Source organism: Eucalyptus grandis, chromosome 1 (assembly GCF_016545825.1).
Source record: "Eucalyptus grandis isolate ANBG69807.140 chromosome 1, ASM1654582v1, whole genome shotgun sequence".
Classification (NCBI taxonomy): Eukaryota; Viridiplantae; Streptophyta; class Magnoliopsida; order Myrtales; family Myrtaceae; genus Eucalyptus; species Eucalyptus grandis.
In genome coordinates this window covers 53,504,768-53,518,896 of record NC_052612.1, presented here as the reverse complement: position 1 = coordinate 53,518,896, position 14,129 = coordinate 53,504,768, and the positions used below count along the sequence as shown (strand labels likewise).

The 14,129-nt window shown below is 37.2% G+C and overlaps 1 protein-coding gene and 1 long non-coding RNA gene across 3 annotated transcripts; one reads left to right on the top strand and one right to left on the bottom strand.

Annotated features, from left to right (window-relative positions):
- Positions 1-535: 535 nt before the first annotated feature.
- Positions 536-1,168, bottom strand: LOC120290237. The gene is made up of 3 exons (XR_005548092.1): positions 1,136-1,168; positions 986-1,049; positions 536-894 (listed from the first exon to the last, which is right to left on the bottom strand). It is a non-coding gene; the product is annotated as an uncharacterized LOC120290237 (long non-coding RNA).
- A 6,392-nt stretch (positions 1,169-7,560) lies between these two features.
- Positions 7,561-13,370, top strand: LOC120294482 (protein EXPORTIN 1A-like). 2 transcript variants are annotated; one of them, XM_039314628.1, is made up of 17 exons: positions 7,561-7,699; positions 8,069-8,182; positions 8,340-8,432; positions 8,522-8,593; positions 8,685-8,795; positions 8,870-8,952; positions 9,947-10,085; positions 10,213-10,281; positions 10,374-10,451; positions 11,040-11,102; positions 11,197-11,241; positions 11,471-11,578; positions 11,672-11,716; positions 11,831-12,034; positions 12,283-12,342; positions 12,495-12,898; positions 12,982-13,370. In XM_039314628.1, the coding sequence occupies exons 1-16, from the start codon at positions 7,595-7,597 to the stop codon at positions 12,630-12,632; spliced, it is 1,527 nt and encodes a 508-aa protein (XP_039170562.1). In that variant the 5' UTR covers positions 7,561-7,594; the 3' UTR covers positions 12,633-12,898; positions 12,982-13,370. The 2 variants fall into 2 exon arrangements, with proteins under 2 accessions (XP_039170562.1, XP_039170530.1); XM_039314596.1 differs by having other exon boundaries at positions 11,037-11,102.
- The last annotated feature ends 759 nt before the right edge of the window (positions 13,371-14,129 follow it).

Here is a 14,129-nt window from a genome sequence, read left to right as displayed (position 1 = left end):
AAAGAAAAAAAAAATCCTAATTTGATCATTCTAGCTACATTAGGTAAATAAAGTATTTGATTGTACAGATCAAGAAAGAGGATTTGGTTACACGATACGGAACTTAGAGAATCAAGTTGCACAAATTCATAAAGTTAGGACTTAATTGCACAAATGGAAATAATCCAACTGCACAATGCTTAACTCTTCACTATTTTTTTTTTTTGTTTTGTTGCTTTTGGCCAGGCACGGGCAGTTTTCATATTTCATTTTTTTTTTTATGATAACTCATTCCTTTCTTTGAGATCTTCAAATTAGTTATCAATCTTGAGACTTTCACGGCAAAATCATGCATAATTTTGTCTTTCACCCTAATCGACAAAGTCTTTTCTTTAAGTAATTTCTCATTTACCATTCTGATGCTCTCTCTCGGCTATGATCAACCGTCCAGAAAAGCTCTAAACGTGACTTTTGCCTCTCGTTCTTCTAATGACCTCTTGGTAAATTAAAAGGACCCAGGGTCAGTATAATCAGGAGGACTTGCAAATTTAAGTGATATCGAAAAAGAGCACCCGCCAAGTAGAATCAGTCGGTAATAAAAGCCTCCTCAATGTAGCCAGGAGGGACCCTGGGGATGACAACTAAGTTTAAGAGAAGCAGATATTTACATTGCTAGTCCTCCAAGTCGATAACTATGGCTAAAGACTAGTTAAACACATAATCAAGTTGAAGACCACAGCGCTCATCATCCATTTGAGCGATTAAAGTAGAGCCATTGTAAGAGAGAAAAGCCCATGTGTCCTGCTCAGCTTAAAATGCCTTGCCTCCGCAATTTGCATTTGCTTCCTCCCTACCCTCTGACCCAAGGACTGTGTGCTTCACGCCGGAAGCTTCAACTTCTCATGATTTTTCCAACTGAACACAGAGCAGAAAAATAATTTAGATGAGTGATCCGTGGAAAGCTGACTCAATAGGTTTTGACGGGCAAGTCCAAAGAGCGCTGTACCTTTTAATGTAATAGTAAAAGAAGTCCGCATAAAGGGCCGTCTGAACAAGGCCTGATATCCAAGCTGTGTTTACAGTAAGAAGCAAACTCCCGTTAGCTTTCACACAAATCAAGTGGACTGATACTCAACGGAAAAGCAGAAGAACATACGTATCCAGCGTATTTTGTGAGTTTCCGGGAAGAATCGATATACCCAGTTAACAAGATACAAGGCTCGGTAGGCACTGCAACTGAACAAAAAAGAAAAGTTTGTAAATGCCTTCATAAACCCAAAGCACAAAAATTCGATGGCATTGCTAGCCAGAGCGGACATCACACATTGGAAAGAACCAGACGAAATTTTACCCACTCCTGCCACAGGAAAAAACACTTAAGAGAGTCTGAAGAAAGGATTCCAATATGTTGGAAAAAGTATTAGAATACACAAAATAATAATAATTAGTGGAAATACATTACAAAAGATTAGAAAATAAAAAGAAATGTCCGAGGCGTGCAAACACTGTCTTAAGGATAATTCCGCCTCTCGGAGTACATAGCTCGGTGTGTAAGGCTTCAGCGGCTATCCTCCTAAGATACAACGGACCTTCCTCTATACTTCGTACTGAATATTAGAAGGAAACAAAACAGCTTTTGTGTATAACCCATAAAAAAAAAAGTAAAGATGTGAGAACATATTGTATATACTAAGATTGTGGTTTGAAGTTTAATTTATATCTAAACAAGGAAAAGAGAGAGCCGTTAGGAGATCATCATAAATCAATTGGTAATTAAAAAGATGACTGTTATAAAATAATGAAGAATTTATGAAGTAATAAATCAAAAGTTATAAAGCCGTTAGACGACCGTTATACAACCATTAGAAAACCGTTATATGACCGTTAAAAAAGCCGTTACAAAATGATGACTTTCATGACGATCATAATTTCTAATAAATATTTCAAAACTACTGAAATATCCAACAATCCCCTACGTATTTCAAAAAGTTTTGACAAGGAAATAGAATAATCTTGGGTTATTTGAGAGTAATGCATCGAATTGGTGCTTGTTAGGTTATGCACCAACCCTAGAAAGAATGAAATATAATTCACGAAATCATTGGTGAAGTTTGAAACTTCTATGAATCAAGAATTTCTTTTTGTGAATTATAATTTTCACCAATCACATTACACTCCCACAAACTTTGTTGTTCAACGCGGTTTTGTGCTAATAGGCCATGCACATGCTTGGTTTATTCATAAGTGCTTTAGAGATTTTCGCCAAAAATTCTCATAGGAGCGGCTCCACTCCACACTTATTTAGGTGATTCCATCAAGTGTATATTGCAGATTAATACACCACCAATAATGGCTATGGAATTTCATTAAGAGCTTAACTCAACCTCTTTTTCCTTGCAATTTTGCACTATTTTCACCTTAGGATGGATAATAATTTTTAATAATGCACTAGATCAACAAATAACTTGTTATTACCCATATGAACCTAATTCATGATATTGCCAATCACATAGGTTGGGTGTTGATTTTCTTCAGTTGGTTTGTCCATTCCCCTCGATATATAGTCAAAGGATTGGCCAAAATCCATTTCTGACTTCATATAATTAATGGACATAATTCCATCATTAAGCAGCTGCTTTACCACGTCATCCCTCAATCGGACGTGTCAATTTTTACCATTGAAAATTTTATCTTTGCATGGCTATTGCCTCTTGGCAATCATGATGTATAAATAAGGAATATCTGCTAAGAGTTTCTCAACTACTCAGCCTCATTTTCATATATGAGTTTGAGAAGAATTTTTTTTTTCTCAAGAACCTGAATAGTTCTCAATTTACCAAAGAATAGTAAATATTTTCTTCTCCTTCACCCATTGGAGCTTAGGAGGATAAGGCATTTTGTTTACATATATATGCCTAGTAGCACTTGAGTCTACCACCAATTCCTTTCCATTTGCCAAAATATTGGCTTGGAAAATGATTACAATAATTACATCATCGGATCATCTCTTCAACCAAATCAAATTTTGGTTAACGGGATTGTCATTTCCCCCACAATTTTTTTTTTTATTGCTGTCAATAATACATGTTGCTCCAAAAATGTTAACCAAAACTCAGAGGTTAGCAGAAATCCGAAATGAATTAATAATTTCACAAAATAACTGTAAGACTTCTTTTGAGGTTATATATGAATCACCAAAAATGTCTCAACAATGCATACTCAATACAAAACATGTAATCAATTTAATTATGCAATAAAATACTATTTAATAATTTTGTCAAAAGTTGTGTGTGAAAAATTAGATCATTACAAAAGAGACATTATAATCTTTAACCCATAAATTTGTGGCTATTATAAAATATAAACCTCTTTGGTTGTTTCAAACATAAGTGAGAATCTAATAAATTTGGGAATAGAATCACGACAATTTTAACAAAAAAAAAAATGTTTGGACTAAAACTTTAGTAGTCATAAATATAAGGGTTAATACCTTAAAAAACCCCAAACTGGTACACTTGTGACAAATTTACCCAAAACTATTTTTTTGACCATGAAAAACCCCAAACTGGTACACCTGTGACAAATTTACCCCGACTAACTATAAAAAACCCTAAACTGGTACATTTATGATAAAATTACCCCAAATTAATTTATTCGACCACAAAAAACCCCAAATTGGTAAATTTGTGACTAATATACCCTCCGAAAAATTAGATTAGTATAAAAAAATCACAAAAATTATAAACTATGACAAACAGAGTGAAAATCCCAAATTGATATACCGGTCAATTGTCACGTGTTATTTAACTTTATAATTTAACAAGAAAATTTAACTAAAACTAACAGAGGGTAAATTTGTCACAAGTGTACCGATTTAGGGTAAATTTATCAAAGGTATACCAGTTTGGGGTTTTGGTGGTCAAAAAAATAGTTTGAGGTAAATTTGTCACAAGTGTGTACCCATTTGGGGTTTTTCAAGGTATTAACCCTAAATATAATGTCAACAAGGTTTTTCACATGTAAAACTCAAAGTAGACTTTAACTTTTAAACAACATTTAAATGACTAAAATGTGAAATATAAAAAATATCACAAAAGGCAGGATACAAAAAGCATACTCACTAAATTGTCAATTACGTTAATTTAGCAAGAAAATTAACTAATAGAAAATATTGGGATGTATCATTAGTCAATTGAATAGTTGTTGCCCAATTATTTTATTTTATTTTATTTATTTATTTTATACCTGGGAACCCCATACAAACGGCGCGGCTGCGCGAGTAAACTACGGAGTGACGCTAGTAGAGGACCCACCACCCCGACGTCCGCACTTAAGATCCCGTGGACCCGCGGGATTCAAACTCTTCCGTCCTGGGTAGACGTCATGGGAGCTCTTATCCCGGCTAGGCCACCGCAGGCGGTGGTATTGTTGCCCAATTATTCTCTCAGCTTATGCTTGCTAAATTGGGTCTCCATTTCCTTCTCTTTCTATCAAGCATAATTCCACGTCGTCAAGAAGGCAAGAATCATCTGCCACCATTCTAATGCTAGAGAAGTTCTATATGTGCGTGAACGAGAGAAAATTATCATATCTTCGTGTATTTATCAAACATATACATTGTCATGCAACAAACACCAACACATGTATGAGCATACACATAGATAGAGGCCCACGATGCACTCCCAAGCAAGCATGAATAAAGACATGCCACCAAATACCAACACAAACTCGTGTCTACACTTACTTGAGCATATTGGCATGGACATCACCAACCGACTAATGATTGTATGCACTCTAACATATTCCCAAGAATGACGGGACAACACTATGAGGAATACTGAAGAATTTGTTCCAAAGTCAAATGACACCTATTTTCAAAATCTATAAGCACAATAATATAAGGTAAAAAGAGCGTAATTTTAGTGGTAAAACACAGAAATCCCACATGACAGCATCCATTGTTTCGCTGAAAACAATTAAATATAACCTGGTCCAACATGGGCAGGCTCGTTAAGATTCTGTAGAGATGGAGCCAAAGACAAATTAAATAGCAGATAAAAACAGTTATAAACTGGCTTCATGAATGTACATTAAACAAATTTTAGCAAGAGAATAGGAATAATTAAGGACAAATGAAAACCATTTTGAGTAATAGAGGAGCGCCCCAATTTCCAATCCTAAATGGATGATTATTAAAATAATCACGAACTTGAGAGAGAAAACACCTATACACGTCGACTTTCTATTGGAAAAACAAGTATAGGTATTGAAGCCCCAAAATAAAAATATATATATATATATAATATTTGCCTGATTTCTTTCCATTTCTTTTATGGTTTTCCTTTTCTATTTCTTTTTAAGTAGCCACACGGAATCACTATGCCATTTTGAAAGATTTTCTACATAGGTAATTTTGAAAATTTGTAAGCATCTTCCGTAAATTTATAAGAGCACACATTCATGGAATATGTCTAACAAGATCCAATCAAATTTAAAGAGAACACATAAGCTCGTGACGCCAAATTTCAAATATTAGAATGAAAGGATCTCGACCTACGTGATGATGATTCCTCAAAATGTGGAAACAAATACCAAAATGGCAATTACGCTCTTCAAGCATTAATTTAGAGTTTCCAAAAAACGACTTACTTGAAACTCCATAACCTTACCAAAATGACCAAAAGCTATTTTGTGTTAATGCTTGATACTGTCCCATGACAAACCACCCAAGAATATGTGATACTTGTCCTTCACCATCTCCAAATCCTTGTTTAATTCCAAGGTAGGTGGAAGCACCAGCAGTTCCAATTTTGAAAGTTATAAGGCAATTATCCTTAAGATTGTTGGAAAATGTATTAGAATACATAAAATAATAATAATTATTGGAAATATATTACAAAAGATTAGAAAATTAAAAGAAATGTCTGAGGCGTGCAAACACTGTCCTTAAGGATAATTTCGTCCCTCGGAGTACGTAACTCGGTGCATAAGGCTTCAGAGGCTATCCTCCCAAGATACAATAGAACTGCCTCTATACTCTGCACTAAATATTAGAAGGAAACAAACAACTTTTTTGTATAACCCAAGAAAAGAAAAGGAAAGATGTGAGAACATATTGTATCTACTAGAATTGTGGTTTGAAGTTTAATTTATATTTAAACAAGGAAAAAAAAAGGAGCCATTAGGAGATCATCATAAATCAATTGGTAATTAAAAAGATAACTGTTATAAAATAATGAAGAGTTTATGAAGTAATAAATCAAAAGTTATAAAGCCGCTAGACAAACATTATACATCCATTAGAAAAGCCGTTATATGACCTTTGAAAAATGACTTTCAAGACAATCATAATTTCTAATAAATATTTCAAAACTACTGAAATATCCAACACAATCTCCCATCGAAACAATCATTTCCTTTTCTGTGCCAGAAGAACATTCTAGTGAACACCAGAAAAAGGGCATGGTGGCAGTCATCTTGCAATGCAGCCTATAAGTCACTGCCATGAGTCAATTTGACATGGACGAGACAAGCACTTAAACAATGTGCCTCAGTCTCCACACCGCATGACAGACCGGGCCAAAACCACCCGGACAAGTGCCAACTTTGCTGCTAATTCTGAGAGAACATGCACTTAAACAACGAAGTCTTTCAACTTAATTTTGAAATGCTTACAAAATACTGTGACTTTCTCGTTTACCTTAGTCAACAAAGTCCATTCTTTAAGTAATTTATCATTTACCATTATGACGCTCTTTTTGGGCTATGATCAACTTTTTAGAAATGTTATAAATATGACTTTTGCCTCTTGTTCTTTCAATGCCTTTTAGTAAACTAAGATCACTCCAGGATCAATATAATCATGAGGATTTGCAAATTTTAGTGATCTCAAAGAGCAATTCGCCAGGTAAAATTAGTTAGAAGCTTCGTTGATGTAGTTAGGAGGAACTTTAGAGCTGACACACTTTGCTAAATTCAAGAGGAAAAGATATTTACACTGCTAGTTCTCCAAGACAATAACTATGGCTAAAGATTAGGAAAGCACGTCATCACAGCGCTCATCGTCCATTTAAGCGACAATAGTAGAGTTATTGTAAGAGAGAAATATCATGATATTATTAATGATCTCACTTTCAATTTAATATTACTCATATAAATTTCAGTGACATTTTGTTTTCTGCATTAAATTACGTGATAACTATAACAATAGCATAATTTTAAAATAGCTGTTTTGATAAAACACGTCGTCCGAAGGAATTTGAATGGGAATACAAGGCCTAAGCCAAAATCTCTTAGAGCGATCGAATGATACGGAAAACAGGGACGTGGAAAGCAGAGACAGTGGCATCGAGCGAGACGTGGCCTGGCCAGGAGGGCAGAAACGTGATTTCGCGCCTTCCTGAGTTCGGTATAGAAGTCGACAAAATCGAACAGCCGTTTCCCACTCTCCCGCTTTCTCCTGTGTGAACGCTCTCCTCTTGCTATTTATTCACTCGCTTGTCCTCTTCCCAGCACTCTCGGCTTCTTTACTCTCGTATCTAGGGCTACCCATTTCCGCCGCCGTCACCGCCGCCGCCGCCGCCGCCCCCCTCCTTCCCCAACCACCACGAAAGCCATGGCGGCGATGGCGAATAACCTTCGGGGTTTGAGTCAACCGATTGACGTCGCATCGCTCGATGCCATCGTCTCTGCTTCCCACGGCACTGGATCTGAAGAAGAGGCTAGCTACTTCTACTCCCTTTCTTCCGCTCCTCCATTTCGACCTATTTCCTTCACGATCTTCCTGCCCTCGCTTTTTGGTCCTCGTACTTTGTAACTGTAGTCTGAGTTGTACGCTCTACTGCTCATTATGATAGATTGAGCTGATGGTTTCCTTAGCTTTCTGGCATGGAAAAAATACCCAAAGTGCGATTTTTTTCCCCACCGTCCTTTCTTCTTTTGATCGGCTCGCATCTATTGCCTTGTAACTTTTATCAATTAAGGATTGCATGGCGTCATATTTGTTTCTGAAAAGCGCCGTTTGGTTTGGAGGAATAGAACTGTTTACCATTCATTTCTTCTTCTTCATACTGTGTTGTAACTGCAACAGAGAGCAGCAGAGCAGATCTTGGGGGACTTGGAAAACGACCCTAGCACGTGGCTGCAAGTCAGGCACATTCTACAAGATACGAAGAATTTAAAAACCAAGTTATTTGCCTTAAAGGTCAGATGTTATTTCTGTTAGAATCTTAAATTTCCTACTTGTTTTGCGAATTTTGCCTCCATGATGTTCTTATGGTTCTTTTAGAAGATCAGTCTCCGTACAGCTCAGATCTCTCTAAGTAAGTTAAGACCATTCTCACGCTGGCATTAATCTTCAGGTCTTAGAAGGTGTCGTGAAAAATAGATGGAATGCGTTGCCCCATAAACAAAGGGACTGGATGAAGAATTATATCTCTCAAGTCATTATGCAGGTATAAGTGTGTCAGTGTATAGACCATCATTCTGTCCTTGCCTACGAAGTTTTGATTCTATATCGGTCTCTTCTCTGTTTCTCCAATAGCTCTCAAGTAATGAAGCCTCACTTCGAATGGAAAAGCTGTTTATCAACACGCTCAACATTATATCAGTACAGGTGGGACCTTTTATGTTTGGGTATTAGGCTGAAACTGTTCTGGGAAGGCCATGCACTGTCTTCACCTGTTTGTGTATATTTAATGTTCCAGATCCTGAAGCGTGAGTGGCCTGGAAGATGGAGAAGCTTTTTTCCTTATGACCTTGTTTTAGCTGCAACAACTAGCGAAACAATCCGTATAAATTACATGGCCATTTTGACAGTAAGTTTACCTTTGCAATCTTCTTTAGTTGAATTCGGCTTGGAGGGTATTGGTAACGTGCTGGAATACTGCAGCTTCTGAGTGAAGATCTTTATGATTTCTCGAGAGGCGAAATGACAGAACAAAAGATCAAGGAGCTTGAACAGTCACTGAACAGGCAAGGCATCTGATGAGGTGTACATGTTGCTGTTCATTGTCGACATGCCCCTGTATTCATTTCTCAACGCTGCTCTGTCTGCTGCAGTGATGATGCTCATGATTACATTTCGCTATGATACCAGAAACTTGCGATTAGCTTCAATTTAGGAATTAGACTTATGAGGTCATTATCTTTCATTTCGATAGGGAAAAATACGATAACCTTGCTAGAAATGAAATGCGTATTTCTCTTCTTACTTGTGTGTTTCAGCAATTAATTCAGCTGCTCTGGACAATGATCTTTTTCGAGACTTATGAGATCATTATCTTCCTTTTGATTGGGAAAAATGCGATAGCTTTTGCTAGAAATGAAATGTGTATTTCTCTTCTTACTAGAGTGTTACGGCAATTAATTCAGCTGCTATGGACAATGATCTTGATCGCTAGTCACGATGTGATATCTCATATAGCTTGTATGTTAGTCCAAGTTGGCTTGATTGGAACTTGTCCTATTTTGCTCTGTACAAAGAATAGGCAGACCTTCCTCAGTGTAGCTTGATGACTACAAAATTTGGATCTAGTCAAGGGTGCATGTTTGACATCAGATCAGTAGAGGTCCTTGCACTGTCTATCTAATGATTGTTGAGAGAAACACAATGTGGGTCCTTACAATGGAAGCGTACTTTGGTCTAATGCTTCGTTTGTTCTGTAGCTCTTCAGATTGTGAGGGCAGTAACATGTAAATGCCCAAAAAGGTACAGAGATGAGAGTGATATTTGCTGAGCTCTGAGATTGTACTTTTGCCAATAGCTGCTTCATTTGTTTATCCGTTGTAACTGTATTCATCATAATTATGACACTTAGAATTTTCTGGCATCGCATATGTCAATCGCTTGCAGATATGGCTAGGTTAGCTGCCTTATATGTTTTTTGACAACTTAATGTTATTTCAAGCGTGATGTCTATCTTATTGGCGTGATACTTTGCTGAGGATTAGTCTTGGTTGTTCACAGTGAGCTCCAACTTATTTACGAGCTGTGTTCTTATGTGCTATCGGCAACTCAAAGAACTGAGCTCATGAGCATCACACTATCAACGTTGTGTGTTTTCCTCCCAGGGATTCCTTTGGGCTACATTTTTAAATCTCCATTGGTAAGTCTATTATCAATGATTTTGTTTCTCTGGGGGATGATAGCCTGGAGTATACCCTTCTTCTAGTCACCAGAATTTCATATATAATTCACCTAATCTTTTTCAATCCTATGCTGTTCATTTGAAGCTGGAGATGCTCCTAGAGATTATCCCTGTGCCATCGACTTCGAATCTCACTCTTCAGTGCCTTACACTGGTATAGTATGCTCTTTGTGATTAACTTTTCACTTTGCCTTGTTTTACTATTGACACATTTGTACTTTCGATCCTTTTATGGGTTTTATACAGGTGGCCACCCGCAATTCTGGAAATATCCATGACTTACAATTTGTGAACATGTATAAAGCCTTCATGGTGCAGTTACAAGTGAGCATACTATTGGTTTCGAGAGCCACGGAAGTTGGCCTATAGGAGTTCCCATATGAACATCCCATTTACTTAATCCCTAGCTTTTTTAACTCGTGTATTCATTAGGAAAAATATAACTCTGTCCCTGTACTTTCATACTTTTACTGATAAAGTCTCTATACTTTTAATGGTCTAATCAAGTCCCTTTACTTTCACTTTCTGGTCAAGTCCCTCCGACACCAATTCCGACCAATTTCAGCTTACATGGCAGTTGGTGGACGACAAAGAATGTTTGTCGAAAAATTTAGCCAATGCCTACGATGTTGTAGTATAATGGGGATTAATTAGTGTAGACGCCAACATGGATGCCCGCATTGGAGATATTTTATCTACATCACACTATAACATCGTCTGATGGCTATGTTAGCTGGATTTTGCGGGATTTGGCGTTGGCGGGACTTGATTAGAAAATTTGTGAAAGTAAAAGAATTTGATTAGACATTCAAAGTGCAGATTAGAAAAGTAAAAGTATAGGGAGGAAAAGTAGAACTTTTTCCAATCCTTTTTACTGATTGACCTTCTATGCTGATAATTTTGTGTTAGCAGGCTATACTTCCTCCTACTGCAAACATCCCAGAGGCTTATGCACATGGTTCTAGTGAGCAGCAGGTTTGCATTTTCTTGTGCATGGATAAAAGCATAGTATTGATTTATGTATTATGTTTCACTGCAACTTATTCAATTTTGATCTTTAATTTCTCAGGCATTTATCCAAAAGTTGGCTTTGTTTTTCACTTCATTTTATAAGGTAGGTTCTTTTCCATTTCATGTGGAGATGTTTAAATATTTAATCGGCGCTGGCAATTTGCTTGGAATGTGGTCAGGCAAGGCAATTGTACTTGTGTTAATACCTCTCTGTTCCTTTTTTCCAAAGAAGTCCCTGTCTACTCTGTTGCTAGCTCTAGGTCATGTGAGGATGGCTTCTCAATTACAAATTGTGATATATCTATGCCCTGCTTTGCACCCTTGATTTGCAGGTTCGCATTAGGATATTGGAGTCTACACAGGAGGATGTGGCATTCTTGCTACTGGGTCTAGAGTACCTTGTAAACATCTCATATGTAGAGGACACTGAAGTCTTCATGGTGTGCTCTATATTGCATTTGGTAGCTTTATTGAAAATTCAATCACTAGTTAATTATGTTTTTAACATGTTTGCCTATCATTTAATTCGAAAGGTTTGCTTGGATTACTGGAACACCTTGGTCTTGGAGCTTTTTCAGGTTATTGTTTGAAATTTTTTGTTAAACATCAACATCATGTAACTGAATTGGTGGTGATTTAAGAGAAATACGGTGTTTAGACATCAACATCATGACTTCATCTGTATTTGGCAGATGCCTTCGAATCCTGGCATGGTCAATGACCTAGGTTCCAAACTGCTGCAGCGGCAGCAGCTTTATGCCAACCCTTTGTCCAAGCTGAGAATGCTCATTCTCCATCGTATGGCCAAGCCTGAAATAGTTCTCATTGTTGAAGATGAAAAGGGTAACTCTGTTCGTGAGACAATGAAGGACGAGAATGCTCCCGTCCAGTACAAGGTGATATATATTTATTTGCTACAGAAGCCAAGCTACAGGCTACATTTTCCAGATATTCTGTTCCTCTGGATTCCATAGATCTTGATTGATGCCTATAATCTTTTAAGTATAATGGGAGAAGCTGCTTCAATAATTTCTTGTTTGTGGAATTTAAGTTTTCAGCTGTGGGATGTTGAAGATAAATTTAAGGTTATTGTGCATGATTGGTGAATACTATCAATTTCTAATGAGTTGTTTGTTGGTTGTAGAGAATGAAAGACATCTTGTTTTACTTGTCATGCCTTGGTCACGAGGACACTGAAAAGCAGGTATTTGTTTATGTGACTTATGCACGGACTCAATACATCTTCCGTCCATGATGATATGCATATATATATATATATATATATATGCATCACTTTCACCTAATTTGGCTTGGGTGTCTCATATTAATTGACTCTTTCTTTGCTGGTGGATGTAGATGCTGAAATTATTAAGTAAACGGCTGAGTGGTGAGGATTGGTTAAGGAATAACTTAAACACATTGTACTGGGCAATTGGCTCTATTTCTGGGTCCATGATGGATGCACAGGTACTACTTGAACTTTTCTTAATATGATTTATTCACTGCCTCCGAGAATGAGACATCTCCATCCTTTGGTTTCTTAATGTAGCTTGACCCTTTGGAATGAGTGATTTTTGCAGCATTGATGGTGATTTATTCACTGCCTCCAAGTCGGAGACATCTCTATCTTATGGTTTCTTAACATAGCTTGTCCCTTTGGAGTGAGTGATTTTTGCAGCATTGATGGCGATTTTATTCACTGCATCCGGCTCTGAGACATCTCCATCTTATGGTGTCTAAATGTAGCTTGACCTTTTGGAGTGAGTATATTTGCAGCATTGATGGTGATTTATTCACTGCCTCCAAGTTAGGGACATCGCTATCTTATTATTTCTTAATGTAGGTCGACCTTTTGGAGTGAGTAATTTTTGCAGCACTGATATCGGTGATATTGCCGGATGCCTCTTTGTTGCTGTCCTGGAAGGCTTTCCATCTTTACATGGGTTGGGGTTTCCCGCGTTTTGAGTTTTGGTGAATGATGCATCGGGCGTGATTGTTGTGAAATGCGGTGGTGAACAATGCATCGGGCGTGATTGTTGTGAAATGCGGTGGTGAACAATGCATCGGGCGCGATTGTTGTGAATGCGGTGGAGAATCACATATCTTGAAAGCTATCTCATGTCGCCTTTTTTTTTTTTTGGTTGAAATCTCATGTCGCCTTTATCTTGTATGTTTTGGACCTCTTCTTGCTCATGTATGAGTCTTCATTCAGGCAGGAGTATGCTTTTTCTCTACTTGTCAGTGCATAATTTTCTGAATCTGGGTGTCAAATTAAATTTTAGCTTCTTGCATGATCAAGTGTGGCAACTTGAGAACTCAATGTAAAATAGTAAGGATCTTCAGTGAAGAGATATATCGATAGCTGTTTGCTGTGGATTATTTTTAGGGGAAAAAAAGTCAAGGATAGGCTTTTTCCAAATCAGTTGTGGTGGCCAAGTACCGGTTCTTGTTATTAGTTTTCCTTATCACATGCAAGATCAAGTTTACAAAAACCATATTTTTTTGGATCCATGGTCCTTGGATGAAACTGCCATGGAGTAGGTTAATTAAGTCATTCAAGAGAAGTGTCGAGTCTGTAGGGTGAGCACCAAAGACCGAGACCCTGAAAACCTGGACCTGCTTGCCCAACTAGGTCCATCTTTTTTTTCCAGCTCGGATAGAAAAATAAGTGGCAATATGATATAGGAGAAAAGGTTCTTTCGGAGCTATATTTCCATTATCAAAGCAATTTCCTATCGCCAACCAATAATTTGCTTCAGTAACTTTTCAAAGTTAAAAACTGCAGTAACTATTCAAACATGGTTAGTGGCTATGCTTCATATTGAAAAGTAAGTTCGAAATAGTCATAATTATATGGATGTTTTCATATTTGAAAACTATTAAAGTTAGAACGTGTTTAGTGCCTTTTAAAACACGAGGTAGTTTTGCCGAGTTAGGGATTAGTATGATTCATTTTTTCTGCCATGCATTCGTAAGCAAGGGAAGCACGGA